At 38.8% G+C, this 20,480-nt stretch overlaps 3 protein-coding genes and 1 pseudogene across 3 annotated transcripts; 1 reads left to right on the top strand and 3 right to left on the bottom strand.

Annotated features, from left to right (window-relative positions):
- Positions 1-225: 225 nt before the first annotated feature.
- Positions 226-13,527, bottom strand: LOC109201226 (butyrophilin-like protein 2). The gene is made up of 4 exons (XM_019356840.2): positions 13,395-13,527; positions 2,020-2,346; positions 769-1,095; positions 226-692 (listed from the first exon to the last, which is right to left on the bottom strand). Exons 1-4 carry the CDS (start codon positions 13,420-13,422, stop codon positions 643-645), a joined length of 732 nt encoding a protein of 243 aa, XP_019212385.1. The 5' UTR covers positions 13,423-13,527; the 3' UTR covers positions 226-642.
- LOC109201225 (G2/M phase-specific E3 ubiquitin-protein ligase-like) lies at positions 3,562-8,833 on the top strand (annotated as a pseudogene).
- Positions 9,167-11,359, bottom strand: LOC112846155 (uncharacterized). The gene is made up of 3 exons (XM_025905465.1): positions 10,386-11,359; positions 9,696-9,914; positions 9,167-9,494 (listed from the first exon to the last, which is right to left on the bottom strand). The coding sequence occupies exons 1-3, from the start codon at positions 10,643-10,645 to the stop codon at positions 9,287-9,289; spliced, it is 687 nt and encodes a 228-aa protein (XP_025761250.1). The 5' UTR covers positions 10,646-11,359; the 3' UTR covers positions 9,167-9,286.
- Positions 13,528-15,159: 1,632 nt separating the features above from the next.
- LOC112846033 (uncharacterized) lies at positions 15,160-19,132 on the bottom strand. The gene is made up of 9 exons (XM_025905258.1): positions 19,045-19,132; positions 18,528-18,646; positions 17,997-18,407; positions 17,702-17,912; positions 17,383-17,526; positions 16,416-16,633; positions 16,190-16,334; positions 15,999-16,108; positions 15,160-15,471 (listed from the first exon to the last, which is right to left on the bottom strand). Exons 1-9 carry the CDS (start codon positions 19,082-19,084, stop codon positions 15,160-15,162), a joined length of 1,710 nt encoding a protein of 569 aa, XP_025761043.1. The 5' UTR covers positions 19,085-19,132.
- Positions 19,133-20,480: the final 1,348 nt, after the last annotated feature.

Below are 20,480 nucleotides of genomic sequence, written 5' to 3'. Positions count from 1 at the left end.
TGTGTTTGCGCGTGCGCAGAGTGAGAAGCTGCGGTGACACCCTCACGACGGTCGCGAGGATTTTAAACAGGTTTGAAATCCTCACGACCAAGCGATTGATGATCGGGAGCTGGTCGTGAGGTGTTAATCGCTTCTCTTTACCCCATGTATACTACACGATGCACAACTCAAGAATCGGCTCAAAATGGGCCAAAAACCGCACAGTGTGAGCATAAGCAGAGAAAAATGCATGTATAAATACTCTTTATTTGATAAACTCTTGTGTACATTAGTCTATATAAAATGTTCATTGAACAAATGTGTAAATTGTGCTTCACCGTCTTTCACATCAAATGCAGATGATATTGATTATTCCTTGCACGGTACTTTGTTCATGTTACTGAAACAATAAACAATAAACATCATCAAACAAATAAACATAATCAACAGTAAAGTGACCCATTTTAGCCTTCACAAGTCTAATCATACTGAGAACAGACAAATATGAGGACACAATGTTGACCTCACTGAGAATAATACAGCCGAACAAAGGGCAAACAAAGTATCAGCTGACAGCATCTTCAACCCTTCATCCACTGTCTATTCATGATGTCCTTCACTGAAATCAGATTAATAACCAAACAAACACATCAAACTGATTGATCATTGGAGCTGATCCTGATGTTGTGTTTGTTTCTTGGCCTGATTATTCCCTGCAGAGGAAACAGAAGAGAGTCACACAAACAAGCAAATAAACCAACATGAATAATCATGAACTCACTAACTAACCTGTGACTGTGAGCCACACCCTCTTGTATCTCCAGGCGTCCTTGTTGTTGACCTCACAGCCGTATCTCCCACTGTCACCCTCCGTGGGGTGTTGCAGGGTCAGACTGAGGTCTCCGGTGGTCAGCAGGTCTTTCTTCATCTTAGTGCGACCTTTGTAATGGTTGTCCTGTTTGTCAGGATGGTCACAGCCATTCTCATACACGTGGACCTTCATGTATTCGGGTTCATGACGTTTCCACACCACTTCAGTGTCTCTAGGCAGGTTTGCTGTGGTTTGAAAGGGCAGCAGGACAGACTCCGCCCCCTCCTTCACTTCTACCTGACAGTCTGAGAGGACAACATGTACTTTTTTGATTTTATTTGAATTATATTTTAATCCACCAGTTTTTCGGTTTCACTGGTTGGGCCCACGTCCTCGTTTTAGGATTGATAGTGTTTTAATAGGTAAAGGTTAATGCTTGAACATGAATTGAGCTGCGGTTTGGGGAAGGCCTCGAAGGGGACTGACGGCGGCTCCAGGGCCGGGCAGATCCACATGTACTAAATATTTAAATGGTAAATGGCCTGTATTTGTATAGCGCTTTACTAGTCCCTAAGGACCCCAAAGCGCTTTACACATCCAGTCATTCACCCATTCACACACACATTCACACACAGGTGATGGCAGCTACATTGTAGCCACAGCCACCCTGGGGCGCACTGACAGAGGCGAGGCTGCCGGACACTGGCGCCACCGGGCCCTCTGACCACCACCAAAAATAAATAAATAGGAGTGAAGAAGTTAAAGAATTGAGAAGGAAGGAAGGTGGGGCATGTAAACGAGAATGAACAGTTGCAGAACTGGGGGGAACCTATATAGATGGCAACCGGAAGGAGAGGGTTTAGAGGTGTGGTCCTGCTCCAGAAATTCAGATACATAATCTCCAATAGATCACTTGCAGTTGCTTTCAATCATAAATATGTTTTTGGTTTTTGTTTTTGCATATTTGTCACCCATAAATTTCCCATCATGAAACAATTTAAAATTTTAGACAGAATAACCGTAGTTTCTAACTTGTTTCTAACAAGTTTCTCTTTAGTTCTCTTTAGTTTATAACTGTTCAAACTTATATTCAAGCATGGCCGTCTCATTAACTGCTGATATTTAACAGTTTCTCTTCCATCGATTTCCCAAAAGTAACATCATTAGTTCCTCCAAACAATCAAACTTTCACACACAATCTGTGAATAAGGATCATCTGCAGCACTGACCTCTGACTTTCAGCTCCACTTTTTTCTCCATAAGGACTTTTTCCTTCCTGTCGTAGACGGTGTAGGTGTAGGTGTCTGTGTCAGTTTCTGTGGGGTATGTCAGGGTCAGACTGAGGTCTCCAGTCTTCAGCAGGTCTTCAATCATTTCTGTTCGGTTCCTGTAACGTCTGTGCGGTTTTTCAGGCTGCTTAGAGTCTTTCTGATACACATGGACGTTCCTGCCATCTCTGTCCTTCCACACAATCTTATTTATCTTAGACAGGTGAACTGTGGCTTTGCAGGGCAGATTGGCAAACTCCACACCTGAACCCACCTCCACCTCATGAACTGAAAGAACAACCAAGCACAACATGAGCTGTACAGCATCAGCAGCACGGATCTTTTAACAGGTTCCTTTCTGAACCGAGCTGTTATGAGCAATGTGCAGTGTCACCTGATGCTTTTAAGTTTTGTTTTGAAGCAGGGATACAAATAACAAAGAGATCACAAAAGGGAACTAACATCAATCAAGAAATAGAACCAGAAACAGGTGTAACAAAACTGAGAAGTGCTGCGAAATATTACACTCAAAGAATGAGCTCATGGTCTGAGCTGGTGGACCGTGAGGAGTGGAGAGTGAAACCAAAAGCAGACACTTGCAAAAGAAAGTCATTTAAAAAAAAAAAAAAAAAAAGGCAAGCTGTCTATTAATGGCTTGGTGACGCTAAAAAACAAAAGGTAAACGAGAACCGAGACTTAAAAAAACTAAACTGAGCAAACTAAAGCTAAAACTAACATACAGAACAGGGAAGATGGATTCATGAGCCAGTGGCTGGAAGCCAACCCACTAACTTCAGGAGTGAAACTAAAAACCAGTCGAATAGCGCCCGACATTATTTTGACATAAACTCATTGCTGCCCGAGGCTGCAGCAATGAGTTTATGTCAAAAACAAATCCTGGATATACTGTCCACTTTAATTCTCTTTCTCTTAAGCAGCAAGTGATTAAAGAATGAATAAAAGATTAGTCATTAGAGAAGAAAGCAAAACTCAAAACAGACTTGTGTATCTTGAAGTGTGTTCTTACAAGTCTGTGTGCATACTTCAGTGATGACAACAATCGCATCAATACGGTGGCCCTGAAGTGCAAACCACAAAAACAAATCACAAAATGCACAACAAATTGAAAAGCGCAACAACAAATTGAAAAGCGCAAAAACAAATTGAAAAGCGCAACAACAAATTCACTAAACGCAAAAACAAATTGAAAAGCGCAAAAACAAATTCACTAAACGCAAAAACAAATTGAAAAGCGCAAAAACAAATTCACTAAACGCAAAAACAAATTGAAAAACGCAAAACAAATTGAAAAGCGCAAAACAAATTGAAAAGCGCAAAAACAAATTGAAAAGCGCAAAAACAAATTCACTAAACGCAAAAACAAATTGAAAAGCGCAAAAACAAATTAAAAAGCGCAACAACAAATTCACTAAACGCAAAAACAAATTGAAAAGCGCAAAAACAAATTGAAAAGCGCAACAACAAATTGAAAAGCGCAACAACAAATTGAAAAGCGCAACAACAAATTGAAAAGCGCAAAAACAAAAGAAGAATCACAAAAACAAATTGAGAAGCACAATTACATTAAGAAAACCGGAAAGGGTAGGTACCAGTCGGCAACAGGAGACATCACTGATTGGATGTCCGCGCTGTTCGTCTTTGGAACCGGAAGTTACTCTGCCTGTAGCGCATTTCTTTTGAAAAACGGCGGAATGTTTTGTCCTAGCTATGGGAAAAGTCTGGTTGAGGAGTCACCAAACTTTTGCAGCGGCTGTGGCGAGAGGCTTTATCACGCATCTTGCATCGGAGACACTTCACTCCCATTGAGTAAGTTAATAAGCATAATAAAATGTTTGTTATTTATTGATTTATTAGCCTAGCGTTAGCTGTTTCCAGACCATAGCAGACCAGAGGGCTGTTCCACTAAGCGAGCTCAGAAAATCGAGGCTCATTTGAAAATGCACGCAGCTATCAAAATGACTGCTCAAGACCTTTCTAGTAGTGAAGGTTTGAGGGCAGTTCTAGTGTTAACAAACCTCGCAGCTAGGGTGCCACGGACCAGACTTGTCCACAAGCATATTGCATAATGAATGAGCAGAAAGACTGCAGGTTAGCCTCGTTCCTGGAACCGAATTTGGGGCAATCGAGCCTGGATTTTCAGAGTGAGCCTGGCTTTTGGGATTAGCTTGCTTCGTGGAACAGTCCTCTGAGCATTTCCACAACTGAAACGATAATAAATTAGTTCATTTATTATGTTTGGTTAACTTTAGGAACTAACACTATTATGTGTCTATACATTAAAACTTACTGGTGTAGAATTGTATTGTTCAATAGTATCAGTTACATTGTCATTCCTTGGTAGAAATTTTCTAGTGAGATTATTCAGTGTTGTCCTTATTTGCGTGTTGTGTGGACAATGGAATGTCACATGAATGAATGTCTTTAATGTGTGACATTGTAGTACATTTTTCCTTTGTTTCCCTTTAGCATCACAGACTACCTCAAACTGCCCGACTCCAACCTTCAGCACCTTCTTAGAATACAGAAAAAAGAAAAATGAAGAGAGGCAAAAGTTTTCTGAAGGGAGGAAGGGCTTAAAGAAAAAGGAAAAAAGAAAGGTTCAGGTAGTTTGGCTAGCTCTGTCTGAAAACAAGTTGAGGTTAATTTTCTAATGACATTCTTTTGTTATTCCTTAGGGGAGTTGTGTAAAAAATGTTCAGTGTAGTAAAGCTATCCAGAATAAGAACAATTGTTTACGAGTAATTGTACATTTAGGTTGTCAGGAAGATCCCTCTTTTGCAGTTAATAAATAATCAAGTTTGAATAGATCTGCTTAGAGTCATATTAGTATCTACTTGGCCCATTGTTCATGTCTTTTAACTTACAGATAAATGTCGGCTTGATGACCATTAAAAAGGGTGGTTTGAAGCCATACCGTGGAAAAACTATTTTCCTAACAACAGACCCTGACGCTACTGCCACAAGTCTGCTCAATCAAGCTGTTAAAAAAATGAAGGACTTTAACAAAGATCTAAAAGATGGACCTTTCCTTCTTCTGTATCCGGATGGCACTGAGGTCATTACTGTCCCTGGAACACAAAGACCATTTACACTTGAGGCTTATAAGGCTGAAGTTGGCAAGCCTTATCAAAGAATCACTGTTTTCATCTGCTTGAAGAGTGACTTTGAAGATGGTAAGCTGCTAATGTTTGTTTGGATTTTGACACACATTCCCTTAGTTTCAACAAATGCTAATTTTGAAATTGTGAAATGATAACATTACGCATAAAGCACCCAAGTCAATAGCATACCTACATTAAAATGGTGAATGGCCTGTATTTGATATAGCACCTTCTAGGGTTCTACAACCCCCCCAAGACACTTCACAACAAAACCAGTCATTCACCCACACACATTCACACACTGCTGGTGATTAGCTACAATGTGGACACAACTGTCCTGGGACTCACTGATTGAAGCAAGGCTGCTGTACACAGATGCCACCTATCCCTCCCACTACCACCACCTGGCATGGAGGGTGAAGTGTCTTGCCCAAGGACACAACGACTGTGACAGACTGAGCAGGGCTCAAACCTTCAACCTTTTGATTACAGGGCGGGCTTTTAACTCCTCTGCCACCATTGCTCCCTAAATTAGCTTGTATATGTTATGTTTCTTCCTGGAAACATGAAATTCAGCCATTTTTGGATCTACTGAGTCATGAGTTTTAAATGCTAACTTTATGCCTTTCGTATTAATCTATTATTGATGATCAAATAAAGTTTCATACATTAGTATGAATTTAGTTAGCTTAGCTTAATTTGTTTTCATGTTTTGTAGTTGGAGAAAACTCAGACTTGTCTGACTCTGACCCAGAGATTGTTATTAAAAGGCCCTCTGAGTTTGATCTTGCTGATACACTGGTAAGTACAATTTAAAATTTTTTATAGAGTTTTCTTGTTGTTTAGCCACCACCATTTGCCTCAGTTCAGTAAAACAGTTAATAGTTATATGTGAAATACATTTTGTGTGTGTGTGTGTGCGTGCTCGCGTGCGTGTGTTTGTTTGTTTGTTTCAGCCATGGGAACTTCAACATGACAGCAGTCCTTTACAGAAAGCAGCAGAATATGAGTAAGTGATATTTGAAGAACATGTAATCTTTTACTGTTTTTTGCCTACACTTTGTATTAATGAGATATACACTTTTGTCATTCATTCTGTATATGGTTTTTGGAACATGGACTACATAATACTTGTATTGCTTGTTTGTTAATCAAGATGCTTAAATATTCTCAAAGTGTCAATTAATATTTTCACAGTACACAACAAAAATGCTTTTCTTTGTTCTCTAAGGAAGGGTGCTGGGGATCTTGTGCTTGCTAATGAAGTACAACAGGTAAAAAACTATTTTATTAGTAAAACAGTGCAGCAGACAATCTCCACCGCCTTTACTTTGCAATTAGATAACGATTCACTGTTTGCTGAGCCCCCAGAAGAACCTGTGTTAGTAATTTAAACATTTGAATCCAATTAACCGCCATCTTGTTCTGTACAAGACATCATGCAATCATGAGAGAAGTATATATACCTTTAAAAAAAAAAGTTTCCCTTTTTTTTAGAGACACCAATTTGCAGGCACATGGAATTATTGCAAATTTGGCACTGGAACTTGACCACAAGAAGGTCAGCAGGTTCAATATATCAAGGTCAGCTGTATGGGATGGAGCTGTTAGAGGATTTCGACGCAGCACATACTCTGACAACTACGACATGTTCATCAAGTTTAATGATGATGCTGGCAGCTTTGAAGAAGGTTTGGATACAGGTGGCCCGAGGCGTGAATTCCTCACACTTCTTATGGGCAGTCTGCGAAATCGCCCCATCTTTGATGGACCTCCAGAGAGCCGTTATCTTGTATATAATTCAAGAGGTGGATGTTTTCTCCGTAATTATTACAATGGAAATTTTAATAAAAATTGGCGTATTTTTTTTCATTAGCATATTTAATAGCAATTAACCATGATAATTATGTGCCCTGTATAACAGCTGCCAGGCAAGATGAGTACTTTTTAGCAGGAAAGATGATCGCTGTATCCATTGTGCATGGGGGACCAGCACCACATTTCCTCTCCAAGAACCTGGTCAACCACATCACAGGGAATCAGAGTTTCAGCGCCACTGTAGAAGATGTGCAAAATGAGGAGATCACAAAAATTCTACATCAGGTAGAAAATTACCTAGGCTCAGGGAATGGGTTTACTTAGAAGACACTTGGGGCCAGTTTAAAAGATTTAATCAGGATAAAAGTTATCCGGGTTGGATCATATCTTGAAAGTAGGTTCAAGGTAGATTCTGTAATCTGAAAGGACAGATTTCCAACTCCCAACAACACAAGTGAAATAACAAATTGATTATTTTTTTAATCCAATGTTTGAATGAATCGTAAAAGTAGTGAAAATTATATTTTTGTTTTTCTTACAGTAAACCTTTTTTTTTTTTATAGGTCCTGAAAGCTGAATCAGAGGAGTCTTTGCATAATCTTATTTTGCAAAACAGCACAATCTTCCAAACTGCTGGATGCCTCAGAAACGTCAAGCCTTTTGAGAAACAAGCATTTGTGGAGGAGTACCTCAGATGGTACATCCTTGAAAGAAACCAAAGTGTCATTCAACGGTAAACTCATTACTCCTTTTAAATTCAGGATGGCCAGTTGCTCATCACAGCAGCCACTGACATTTTCAGACCTTCAGATGTATATGAAAAAACTGATTCAGTAGCATCCGTGTGATCTGATAAACAACAAGTTAATTCCTGAGCCACTGTCGCACGCTATTAACCTTTTGACACTAGAACTCTAATTTAGTATACATTTATTGTTCACAATGACCCATAATAATCATAGTCATGCAACATGATTAATTTTTCAGTTATTTATAAAAAGAGGTGATCCCTTGTTTGACACACTTGTTTATTCCAGTGTGAAAGCACTATTTTTTTAAATGCTAAAATACCAATGAGCTCTTCTTTTTTTGCTGTCACAGTTAATTTCTGAGCGCTATGAATTGTTTTTGTGTATGAGTGATTCTATGCATTTGAAATCTGTCCAAATTTATAATGAAAGATCTAGTAGGTAAAGACATTTAAACACAATTTAGAAGACTGCAATAGTTATAGCTATAAACCAATTATTAGTTATTTGTCTATCCTTTGCAGATTTAAAGATGGACTGGAAAGTCTGAATTTTTAAGTGCACTGCAACAAAATTCCAGTGTGCTGGCCCCATTCCTATGCTTCTCTGCCAAGGCCCTGACTGCTTCAGAACTGGAGAGCATGTTCAGACCAGATCTCAGCCCAGCAGGAAGCAACAAGCGGCATAAGGAGGTCCTAACACTTGGCTTTTGGGCAGATTATCTCCTTGATTGTGAAGGTTTGAATGACCATTTTTATTTGTTTATAGTTTTATGAAAGGAGAGGTGAGGAAATAAATTTTCTGTAATGTACTAGTGTTTACTTTCTTCTTTCAGAGAAGGCAACAGCAGTGTGTCTGGAAGATTTGATGATGTTTGCCACAGGGCTGACGGCAGTTCCACTGGCAGGAATGACACCACCACCATGCATCCAGTTTTTAAGTGTTTTGCCTTTTCCAGTTGCAAACACCTGTGCAAATACTCTGAAGCTACCCATCTGTGACTCATACAGCATCTTTAAGGCCAACATGGACTTTGGAATTCAAAATGCTCCAGGATTTGGATGTTCTTAAATCAGCAAGGTCATCAAGTTAGTTACTGAGTTACCCTGTTAGGTTCAGCTGCCGTTGGCATACTACTTAACACATTCATGTGACAAGCAACTTCCATATTGTTAAACATTTAGTTGTTTTTTCTGAATATTGTGTATGTTGGAAAAGTGACAGAAATGCTGGACACTATTTGTAAATGGTTTTATTAAAGAACATTTTAAATGTTTCCTTGTGGTTAAATGTTAATATTTAAATCCATGCCAGTTGCTATATATTATGAACAATATTATATTCAATTTAGCAAGAGGGAAAGGAAACACTACTAACATTTAAAAATGAAGGAAAAACAGAAGGGCTGGAGCACTCAAGTAAGTCCAAAGGTTTTATTAGGTGCAAAAAAAAGGAAAGAAACTAACGTTTCGACACCGTGTGTGTCTTCGTCAGAGTAACTCTGACAAATGTCATTACAAACTGAAGTTCAGTTGGTATCTAAAACCCAGCTATGTCCTTCAGGGCCAAATACAGTTCTGTGGCCGATTCCCAGTCTTGTGGCTGCTGCAGTGTGTTTTGTTGTACAGCCTGTTGTAAATATTCCCCAATGTTTGGATCACCACACAATCCAACCAGTAGCCCCTCCTCGGGAAACGCATCCAGTTCCCTCTCCTCAACAGCAAATCCACAGTCTCTTGAACCATATCTGCAAAATGAAAATAGAACAGTGAAGGATTTTTTGCTGACAATATGGAACTATATAAATCAACGCATGCGGTGACATGTTATAAACTGCTCTATCATACTTATGTGTAAAATTATGAATATATATTAACCAACTTAAGCAATAACAACACCTTGCATTTAGTTTGATGCAAAAGGTTAATTTTGTTAAGAACTCAAATACCTGTGAGGCAAGAGATAGAGTTTGTTTGGAATCCCCCCTGGACACGATGCAAGTCTGCTTGGCCGGATCCTGTGTTTGTTCCAGAGGTCTTTGCATTCATCCAGGTCTTTCTGTAGAACCCCTGTGAAGCAGAATCTCAGCAAGCATTGGAGTTCGTGGCTTCCATTGAAGTTTCCAGAGTCTCTTAGGTCTCCAAAAAAGTCCATCCAAAACTGAGACCTGGGTATATAATTAATATTTAAGAATCAATTTAGCTTTGTTCTTGGTCATTTTATAGGGTTTGTTACATTTTGGTCCCATTTAAAACATGCCACAAATGGATGTCAAACAAAGTAATGTATTAGTTTTCCATAAATATTGTAGCGACCCTGCAGTAATGTTCTTGTTAAAAATGCTGTATTCTTTTCACTCTGTTCTGTGTGTTGATTGTGAGGAGTGGAGAGTTTGGCCTGAGTTTTTCATTTTGTATTGGCGTCGTTAAATCTAGGCAAGCATGCTCATTTCGGCACAACAGCTGACAATGACCATTTTGAGTTCCTGCAATAAAGTGACGGCTGTTAACGTCTATCTCATCCAACTTTTCAACACGTCCAGCAGGACGCTACTCTATTTTCTTAAATGCATGTAAAAAAACAACAATCTGATCAGCTTTCACTGTAGCTTACACCTACCAGACACAAATGTACCCACCTTCCTCTTCTGAAATAAGACCACCATGACTCGATGCGCTGATTCCCAGTAGATGATCCGTAACTGTGGCTTGACGATCCAGCATAATAGTCCGTGTGCGCGTGACGGAGGGTACACTGTATTGCTGCCATAGTCCCATTCTCAGCCCCGAAGTCTGTTCGTAATCTCATTGGTATCGCACCAAGACTCTTTACACAGTTTATATAATTGTGAGCTATAACAGCCGGGTTGTTGTTTGTTGCTCCACACACAAGCCACATCAGTCTTCTTGAAAAGCCATCTATACATCCTGACAGGGTTTCAGTTTATCATAGCCATCTACATGCCATATGTAATTGGGCCCCATGGAGTGATACGTGCGTCTTGTGAACCTCCTTCGAGTTCTCAAAGCGATTCCTTGAGGATTTAGTTGTCTCAACAGCCTCATAACTACATCACGCTTGACACGCAGCTTGTGTTTTTGTTTGAGAACTTGCCACATGGTCCGATATCCAAACAATTGTCCTGGTCCTCGAAGCTCGGACAAAATGGCACGCCTCACCTCAGGAAGTGGAGAATAGTTGCCTCGTCTGTACAGTCCAGATTCTTTTAAATGTGTTTTCAGTGTACGCATACTAATTGAAATGTCATGATTACACTTGAGCATATCCAGTATCACCTCGTATGTATGTCCTGAATCAAAAATATTCTCGAATAGTGACAGCTATGTTTGGGTCACCGCTAATGTTCATGTTTGAAAATAATGCGCTACAGGCAGAGTAACTTCCGGTTCCAAAGATGAACAGCGCGGACGTCCAATCAGTGATGTCTCCTGTTGCCGACTGGTACCTACCCTTTCCGGTTTTCTTAATGTAATTGTGCTTCTCAATTTGTTTTTGTGATTCTTCTTTTGTTGTTGCGCTTTTCAATTTGTTGTTGCGTTTAGTGAATTTGTTTTTGCGCTTTTCAATTTGTTTTTGCGCTTTTCAATTTGTTTTTGCGCTTTTCAATTTGTTTTTGCGTTTAGTGAATTTGTTTTTGCGCTTTTCAATTTGTTTTTGCGTTTAGTGAATTTGTTTTTGCGCTTTTCAATTTGTTTTTGCGCTTTTCAATTTGTTGTTGCGCTTTTCAATTTGTTGTTGCGCTTTTCAATTTGTTGTGCGTTTTGTGATTTGTTTTTGCGCTTTTCAATTTGTTTTTGCGTTTAGTGAATTTGTTTTTGCGCTTTTCAATTTGTTTTTGCGTTTAGTGAATTTGTTTTTGCGCTTTTCAATTTGTTTTGCGCTTTTCAATTTGTTGTTGCGCTTTTCAATTTGTTGTTGCGCTTTTCAATTTGTTGTGCGTTTTGTGATTTGTTTTTGCGCTTTTCAATTTGTTTTTGCGCTTTTCAATTTGTTGTTGCGTTTAGTGAATTTGTTTTTGCGCTTTTCAATTTGTTTTTGCGTTTAGTGAATTTGTTTTTGCGCTTTTCAATTTGTTTTTGCGCTTTTCAATTTGTTGTTGCGCTTTTCAATTTGTTGTGCGTTTTGTGATTTGTTTTTGCGCTTTTCAATTTGTTTTTGCGTTTAGTGAATTTGTTTTTGCGCTTTTCAATTTGTTTTTGCGTTTAGTGAATTTGTTTTTGCGCTTTTCAATTTGTTTTTGCGCTTTTCAATTTGTTGTTGCGCTTTTCAATTTGTTGTGCGTTTTGTGATTTGTTTTTGTGGTTTGCACTTCAGGGCCACCGTACATCAAAGAGTTTTTGGTTATCAAGATTTTCCTGTTTTCTTTATTTAAAAGTACTGCATTTGTTTTCCATCATTAGAACGTCATTAATAGTGATAACGAGTGTGGAACTGATAGGTGACCTAAGTGCTGATGAACCTGCACACCAACAAACTGTCTCAAAGATCCAAAGACTGAAAATGAAGATGCTTCTCACAGGTACTACACCGAACAATCAGCATAATGGCTTTCGGTCTGTTGACACAGGCATTTTCACAATTATTAGTTCATGTGGTTTTGTATCTGAGGTGAAAGGAGATTCATTTGAATGAGAGAAAACAGTGATATTAGTCAATGTTTATAATTGTTATAATTTAACTGTTCTGAAAAAGATGACACACATTTTTTTCTTTAAACATAATTGTACTGCCGAACAGTGCGACTTACTACAATTCATTTGTTTACTTTATTTCTTGCTCATTTAAAACTACCCTGAGTCTGGTCCATTTCTACATTACTATTGACTATTGGAAGGGTTAGTCAATAACCCATGACCTTAACCTGGCTACTACTACTACTAGTAGTAGCCAGGTTATAATTTAATAATAGAGTTTTCTGTCAAGACTGAATATGGATTTTTGGGGGATGTTATGTGTAGGGTTAGAGCAGCTTTATAGTGTGGCTACAGAAACAGCTGTGAAATGTATGCGCTTATAGGCATTTTATTATGATTTAGTGGTTTGGACTTGGAATTAATCTCTTCCTGTGTTATATCTCTTGGCTGGCCTGGGAATGCCTTGGTGCCCCCCCGGACAAGCTGGAGGAGGTGGCCGGGGAGGGGGAGGTCTGGACTTCCCTGTTTAGGCTGCTCCCCTTACGACCCAGTCCCGGATAAGCAGAAGAAGATGGATGTTTTATAGATCGATATAATAAATAAACACCTTAAGAAAATCTAGCTAAATAATTTAATTCATTCACAGTGACAGAGTGATCACAAAATGTGGCTTTAAATTTTTTCATTGTACTTACTTAACACAACTACATAAAAATTTACATGTAATTAAAGACATAAAGCACCATTTTAGGCATAAGTATTTGTGTGTGTGTGTGTGGTGCTCCAAACAACTATCGAATATGAGAAATTAATTTGAAATTAATTTAAGTCCTGATTGATTTGGTCCTCCCTTCGTGAACGCTCCAGAGAGAGGGTCTTCATTCAGGAGAATACACACAGCAGTCATCAGTGCCATCGTTACAATATGACCAAGTTACAGACGTGTGTGTGTGTGTGTGTGTGCATGCAGAAGATCAGAGCGTCTTTCTTACTGAGTAAGAGGAGCAGCAGAATCTTCATCCTGCAGTCAAAATCCAGTTAGATCTGATCCTCAGTCAGACTGCAGACACATAAAGCAGCACACTGCAAACACTTCCAGAGACTGAAGCACAAACACCAGTTTACTTTCAGGTTCACTGTTCAGTCATGGGGGGGTGACCGGGGGTTCCCAGGCAGAGAGTTTATAGTGTTACAGTGTTATAGTCCTATTTTTATCTGGGAGAAAATAGAACTAACTAGGAATGCACCAACACAGCAACAACAAACACATGTACCAAACTATTCTGTCTTGTTTTTAAAGAGAGAGTGAGCTACAGAGAGATCAGACTTTCATAATAATATGTAACCAGTGTCACCTGGCAGTCAGCGCCCTTCTCTCTGGGACTGGAAGAGGAGTGACAAAGAAGTGGTGGGTGGGTAAGGAGTAGTCAGCTCTGAGAATTCCAGGGGAAGATGATCTCACTCTGGTGTGAGTGGGTTTGATTTGTGAGGCATTTCTTTTTGGTTTTCAGAGACGGGTTATTTAGCATTTTAGGTTTACGACGTTTCATGGTGGAACTTATCAAGGTCTAGATTTACTGTGTATGGAGAAATTAATCGGTGTTTAGTACGTGTTGTTTGTGGTGTTGGTGTTTAAAGAAGTTGAATTAGTACTTGGAGTATTTTAACAGTAGTACTTCTACTTCAGTACACACTGTGTACTTTTACCACCTGTGTCTGAGACCTCCTTCAGGGTCCACCTGAAGCTCTCAGTCTGCTGTGGAAAAAGGAAATCCAGGTGAGTTTCTCCTGATCACCTGAGGCCGTCATTACTGTGTGAACCCACACACCACTCCTCACTCCTCCCACCCGCTGCACACAGTCACTGAGTACACTGCAAAAATGGGTAGTCTACATTTAGGAAACAAATACTACATTTGATACAAAAAGCACTGAAAACAAGTGAAATTATCTGTCCATGCAGCAAGTAAATTTTACTTAATAAGAAATCTTGAAATAAGAATTTTTTTAATCCAGAAATAAAAGAACACATTTCAGAATTGAAGAGGGTTAAAATAAGCTTTAAAAAACTCAATTTTAGATAAAATTACTTGATATCAAGTCCCAAAAGTAAGTTAAATATGCTAAATTACAGTCTTTTTTATGTTTTGAATTCTTACTTGCAGCAAATGAATGCACTGCAACGAGAAAAATAGTTGTAATACTATGAAAATCTACTCAGTATTAGTGAAGTATGATTAATTTGTTTCTTGATTCAGGTTGGCTTATCTTAAAATAGAGCCTAATCCATATTCAATCCAAGCACAAAAACCTTAAAACAGACCTTTTTCCTTGAATACTCCTTGGCTTCTACTGAAATCACAGCCAGGACAAGAGTGATATATGTCAACATTTATTCCTCTCATGAGAACAAAACCCTTTTTTAAAACAATATAGGGCTGCTGCACAATCTCTAAAGTCTAAATCAACCCTTTAAAAGGCCTAAACAGAGAAAAAAAATTACATTTTTGGCCTTAAACTTTTGTGAGAGTCACATAATCTCACAATGTTGTAAATAACGGCATTACTGATTTAAAACTTTACATGCCTCAGGTAAAGTGTCATTAAGAAAAAAAAAAACAACTTTCATTTGTAAGGCATTATAAGTAAAGCAGTTTCTCAGGACATTGCTAGGCAAATTAGGAACAAAGTTGTACAAACGTACTACAAAACTAAACAAACAGCAAATGACCTGATAAAATTCTGCTTGGTATTCACCTATTTTTCAAAGAATGACTTCCACTCAGCTATTGCTTTCTTGTATGCACAAGGGGCATCTTGATCATGGATGGCATCAGTGATTACCTCAGTCTGTACGACAGAGAGGACCGTTGCAACACATTTCGGGTATGTTAAGTGCAAGGTGTAGTAATATGCCATCAACACCAACATTCCTTCCCAGAAATCCTCCAAGGGGAGAGTGGTCACTGGTATGTTTCCTACAGCAACAATGCTGGTTGTCCCATCAAAAAGCAGCACTGGGGAGGAGAGAGGCCGCTTCTCCAGGTATAGCATAGCATCTTCACCTGGCTAGAAAAGCACAAAAAAAGGACAAATTCTTCAAGATTTTAAATGAAAGGGTTGCTGTGCATCCAAACAGCTTAAGACACAAAAAGCAAAATCAAGAATGTTTAGAATGATTTACTGTTGGAATAGAAGAAATAAATGAAATTTTGGAAATGAGCATGAATTTTCTCTAGTTTACAGCCTTTTTATCATGTATATTTGTGCTTTTTTTCTCAATGGTTTTTTTAAACATTTTTTAAAAACTTTGTTACATATTCTAGTTTTTGAAGGCCTTATATAAATAATTTTACCAATTTTACTTGTATCCCAACTGCAATGTGCTTTTGCTCTGCGCTGCCTCTCTGGAGTAGGTTTTAAATGACAATTTAGAAATCCTGAAGAAGGAGTAATTTAATCCCTGCTGAATTGAACTTTGACCCTCTCTTATTAAGCATGAAAAGCAAAATAATATAATGATAATGATAATAATAATAATACAATTAAATGGAGTGCAAGTTACAGTGGCTGGTATTGCTAACAGCTGTTCTCACCTTGAGGATATGAAGGAGAGCCTCACTGGCACTTCCCAGCCGCTTTGGTGGTGTAGTTGGTGAAGGAAAAAGAGATGGAAGTGTATTGAAGAGAGTGACAGTAAACTCCACTGTGGACAGAGAAAAGTATCTTAATAAAGTACTCTGAACATATCTGATGTATGGATTTAATGTATGAAAAGGCCACTTACCTCCACGTACATCCAAGGGGAGAGGAGGTTTCTTCCAAATGCCATAGAACTGCACTTTCGAACAAAACTCTGCCCATCGACCCTTCATTTGATCTATGTATATGCAGTTGAAGCCACCAACGATGCGACACAGTTCATCCATCGCCTATGACAAAGTTGTGCTCAGTTAGTCAAGAACCCTATCCAGAGAAAAGCAAGGAATTTAATTGAAGGTAGCTAGGCTTACATTTCGAATATCTTTGAAGCACGGGTATGCTTCAAATATTTTTCTGGGCCTGTCTTCTTCCCTTGTAACATCTGCATCAATAAAAACTCGTCTGGCCTCAAACTCCAGGTCCAAAATTTGAGCAATGTCACTTTGGTTGGGTTTTGCATTTGGTTTCTTATACATGTTGCTCAAGGTTTTGTAATGTCTTGCCTGCATCTTCAGGCTGTCATGGTCTGCTAGGGAGAGCAAAGAGCATTTGTAAGACAAGGTGTAACTACTAGACTTCAGAAAATCCAGATTTTTCTAATCAGTAATTTCTAACAAGGTTGTAGGATTATTTTTAAGTTACTGTTTTCAGTTTAATATTTATGAGAATTAATGTTTAGGTTAAATATGTTTAAGTAATGAACTGACCCTATATGTCCTGATCATTTCCCTTTAGGTTCTTGTCCTATAATGATCATGGATTCATGTTAATTGTTACTTCAAACAGAATCAAATATTAAAAGGAAAGTTAAAGATGCCCATGAATAAAATCATTGTGAAAACAAGGTACAGTTTGTTTACTGTGTATACCGTTCACATCAGTGTGGACAGTGATTATGAGCTGATGGATAAAAATCTTTTTGGTAATTTGATCTATGACAGAAACACTGTGATAAAGCATGATAGATGTGACCAGCATGAGGATTTACATGTGTAAATAATCAGTACTGAATAACACCCACTACAACACAAGGTATTAAAATATAAACTATTGTCTGGTGATAGTGTGCAACACTGTGTGTGTGCTATGGCTAACTGGCAAGATGGTATGAGGGATATATCATATGTTGACACGCCAACAAGTTAATGCCACACCAATGTGATTTGTGGAATACACATTTAGAAAGGGGTTCATTGTTGTAGCCATATGGTGGGAGGAGTTGTAAGAGGAGACACAGTCAGCAGATAGAGAGGTAGCTAAGGGTGACGGTGGACTTACCAACATCATCATCTGGAGTTGGTGGACCTATAGCAGCCCTGGGTGCAGAGCACGAGGCTGACTTAGATAATAGTGGTGAAGCCAGGGTATTATTGTTTGACTGTGTTGGTACAGTAGAGTGTAGATGGAATTTTGATGCTTTCTCTCAGATAAAAAGTAGAGGATGAACAGAATTTAATAACAGGAAATGGCAAGAAAGTTAAGGCAAATATTCAAAACTGTCTAAATCTTGCAATACACTCTGAATAGAAAACTGAGGGCAAAAGTTTGAAGTTTTATATGTCCAAAAGTCATTACTACAGCAGACCAAAGTACACACCTGCATTTGAGTTGTCCTTGCTGAGGTCAAGTATGGTATAGTCACTTGAACCACTTGCTTCGCCACTTAAGTCACCTTCAGTTCCATTGTCTAAGTTGTCTGAGCTGAAAATAACCTTCCTGGGCCTGCCTCGCTGCAGCATGGAACCCTGTTTCCTCCTTGGGGTCTTCATATTTTGGAGTCGTTTGTACAGTTTGGTGTAGATGGTCACCTGTGGTAATATAAAATATATATTTGTACATTCTTTTTTATTTCGCTCAATTTTAGATATTGTAGTGGCAAAAGAATGACTTACATATGGCATGTGTGTGTCAGCATCACGTAAGATAGGGTAATAGTCGACAATCTTCTGTGACATTGCTCTCATTTCAAGTTTGGAGGGGTATCCTACTTCTTTCCCCATGGGACTAGCACGGAGGATTGCAACCATGCTGGTGACTGTGTTCCTTATAAGTCTGCAACAGAGCTCCTTCGACATCTTACAGTCCTTTTCCTTTCCACTGTGAAGCAATGCAAAGTACTGACTGCGCACCATGTCCAGTTCTGAATCTGTATACACCACATACTCTGGTGGGTCTGGCATTTTCATTGTTTTGTGAGCAGTGTAGGAAATGGGAGTGGAAGTTTGTGGCTGACATTCAGACACAACAAAGCCTAAGGGTTTACTCCCACTTCGATGGCAAGTGTTGGCATCTTGTTCAGCAGTCTTAAGCAATAACAGTTGCGGGATATAAAAAATAAAATACACAATTAGGCAAATTATTGCTAGACAATAATATATTCTAGCATTAATTATAATATTCTTAGTTGTATAATGTCTGTTTACCTGTTGGATTATGAAATTCCAAAGCTTCTTTCTCCGGAAGAAATTTTCATGGCCTGGAAAGAGATCCTTCAGGTCATCCCGGGTAAAGCTTCTCAAAGCTTCATAGTCAATATTCGCAGCTGTAAATGAGAAACACAGCTTTAATTTGGACATTTATGTCTCTTTGCCTGGGTGTGGCTTATTACATATTGAGGTCATTTTTTGCCAATAAATATATTTTAGCTAATGATCACATGATAAAATGTAGAACTTACAATAGTCTATGTCTTAACTGTAAGCTTTATATAAAATTTTTTAAATGCAACAAAACTATTTTTTGGCGGTTTTCAAGAATGATGTTCCAAGTATATTTTGTCAAAAACAATTCAAGGCTATGATTTGGATAAATTTCAATCCAACTGAAACTAGAGTGCAATTTCAGCTCCAAGTTTCAGAAACTATGCTAACCGATGCTAATTGGTTAGCATAATCAGCAAGGACAGCTAATGACTCAAGATAACTTAAAAATGAGACTTACCCTGCAACACAGACAGTATGGCATCGTCAAACGCATCCATGCCGTGACAGCAGTTCTCTAGCTCGGTTCAAAAGCCTCCGCTCACAGCACCTGGCAATTGACTATGTGCACGTTAGCATATGCTACTTCCGGTGCAAAAACTCCTGTGGGGAGCTTTGTTTCCGGTGTCCTATTCACGCCCTGTTTAATGTCCAAAAGAAGTTAACCAAATGAATGAATTAAGCGTCGATTTACATTTCTATAGATGTCTTGGTCATTTACCCAATATAACTGTAAATGATGTTCATGGACTTGTCGATATTTTGCCCCCATGCCTCAGAGCAAAAGAGAAAAGGGATTCAAATGTTATATTTCTCAGCTGTCCCTCGTTTATTGCGGGTGTTATGTTAAAAAAATAACCAGCGATAGGTGAAATCAAGTAGCCAATTTTATTTTTTGATGCGTGGACATCGTGGACATCCAGTACTGCACTTTTTAATTTAGAAGGTAAGTCACAACATACCCTTCATACATACTAATGTATAGAAACCCTCACCAGCAATCGTTCATTTTTTGTGTGGCTTTTTTCATGGTTTGTTAACATGCTGTGTAGGTGTGGACATAACGGGAAACATCTGTGACTGTTGTTCACCTGTAGTTTGAATGCTGAACATTTGCCTGTTTAAAGAATAAGACCAGTCACTATACAGAGATGTGCTTCTGAATGTGGACGATGTGTCTTATGCTGCAGTGATGCAGTTCTGCTTGTGTTGAGTGATGCAAACAACCGATCGATCTAAACTCTTTAAACGTCAATCACGTGGTTACCGGCTACCGGCGAAAATAATCTGGACGGTAAGCCAATTTCTGTCTTAGAGCATTTGCGCCGCTGTGTGTTTTTGTGGTCTTCTTTTGCGGCTAATTCAGTGAATTTTGGTCTGATCGTGGTGAAACTTTGTGTGTGGAGTCAGTGATAGCTCTGGGAGCTAACCAGCCTATCTTTAACCGGTTACATGAAGTCTGAAGAATTTCTGGTTCGGTTTTGTTTGTTTAGCGGACTTCTGCGCATTTACGTAACTGCTCGTTTAATCGCGGCTTATTTTCGGTGTGTTTGGTGGTTGTAGAAATGGTTTATATGACATTTTAGCTGAGATTATGAGGTTTCTGTGGATACCACACATGTCTGGACTTATATTTCTCAACCCGCGTTATAACCGATTAAACGTGATCTCCTCCTTTTTGCCCCCGGTACCGGAGACGTGGGGCTTAAGTGGTTAAACGTCAAAATCTATCATTAGATTTTTTTGTGACACAACAGTGGTGAGTGTTCCCACCTTCTGCTCTTTGGAACTTAACGCAATCTTTCCGTTTTCAAGTTTTGGACATGATTTTGGAGTATATCTTCGCAGTAGCGATTTACCGCAAAGTAAAGCTACTGGAAATGTGCAACCCCACAT

This window comes from Oreochromis niloticus, linkage group LG3 (assembly GCF_001858045.2).
Source record: "Oreochromis niloticus isolate F11D_XX linkage group LG3, O_niloticus_UMD_NMBU, whole genome shotgun sequence".
NCBI lineage: Eukaryota > Metazoa > Chordata > Actinopteri > Cichliformes > Cichlidae > Oreochromis > Oreochromis niloticus.
The sequence above is the reverse complement of the archived record's forward strand: the minus strand, read 5'-3'. Positions and strand labels throughout refer to the sequence as shown.

Excerpts from the sequence above, each read along its gene's own strand:
- LOC112846155 (XM_025905465.1), bottom strand. The coding sequence starts at position 10,645 with ATGTGGCTTGTGTGTGGAGCAACAAACAACAACCCGGCTGTTATAGCT. Across the intron at positions 9,915-10,385 it reads TCTTATTTCAGAAGAGGAAG|GTCTCAGTTTTGGATGGACT; the intron begins GTGGGTACATTT and ends TTATATACCCAG. Across the intron at positions 9,495-9,695 it reads CTCTATCTCTTGCCTCACAG|ATATGGTTCAAGAGACTGTG; the intron begins GTATTTGAGTTC and ends TTCATTTTGCAG.
- LOC109201226 (XM_019356840.2), bottom strand. The coding sequence starts at position 13,422 with ATGAAGATTCTGCTGCTCCTCTTACTCA. Across the intron at positions 2,347-13,394 it reads TCTGCTGCTCCTCTTACTCA|TTCATGAGGTGGAGGTGGGT; the intron begins GTAAGAAAGACG and ends TTGTTCTTTCAG. Across the intron at positions 1,096-2,019 it reads AGTGGAGCTGAAAGTCAGAG|ACTGTCAGGTAGAAGTGAAG; the intron begins GTCAGTGCTGCA and ends TTGTCCTCTCAG.
- LOC112846033 (XM_025905258.1), bottom strand. The coding sequence starts at position 19,084 with ATGGATGCGTTTGACGATGCCATACTGTCTGTGTTGCAGG. Across the intron at positions 18,408-18,527 it reads GGAATTTCATAATCCAACAG|ACTGCTGAACAAGATGCCAA; the intron begins GTAAACAGACAT and ends TTATTGCTTAAG. Across the intron at positions 16,335-16,415 it reads GCTTCAAAGATATTCGAAAT|GCGATGGATGAACTGTGTCG; the intron begins GTAAGCCTAGCT and ends ACTTTGTCATAG.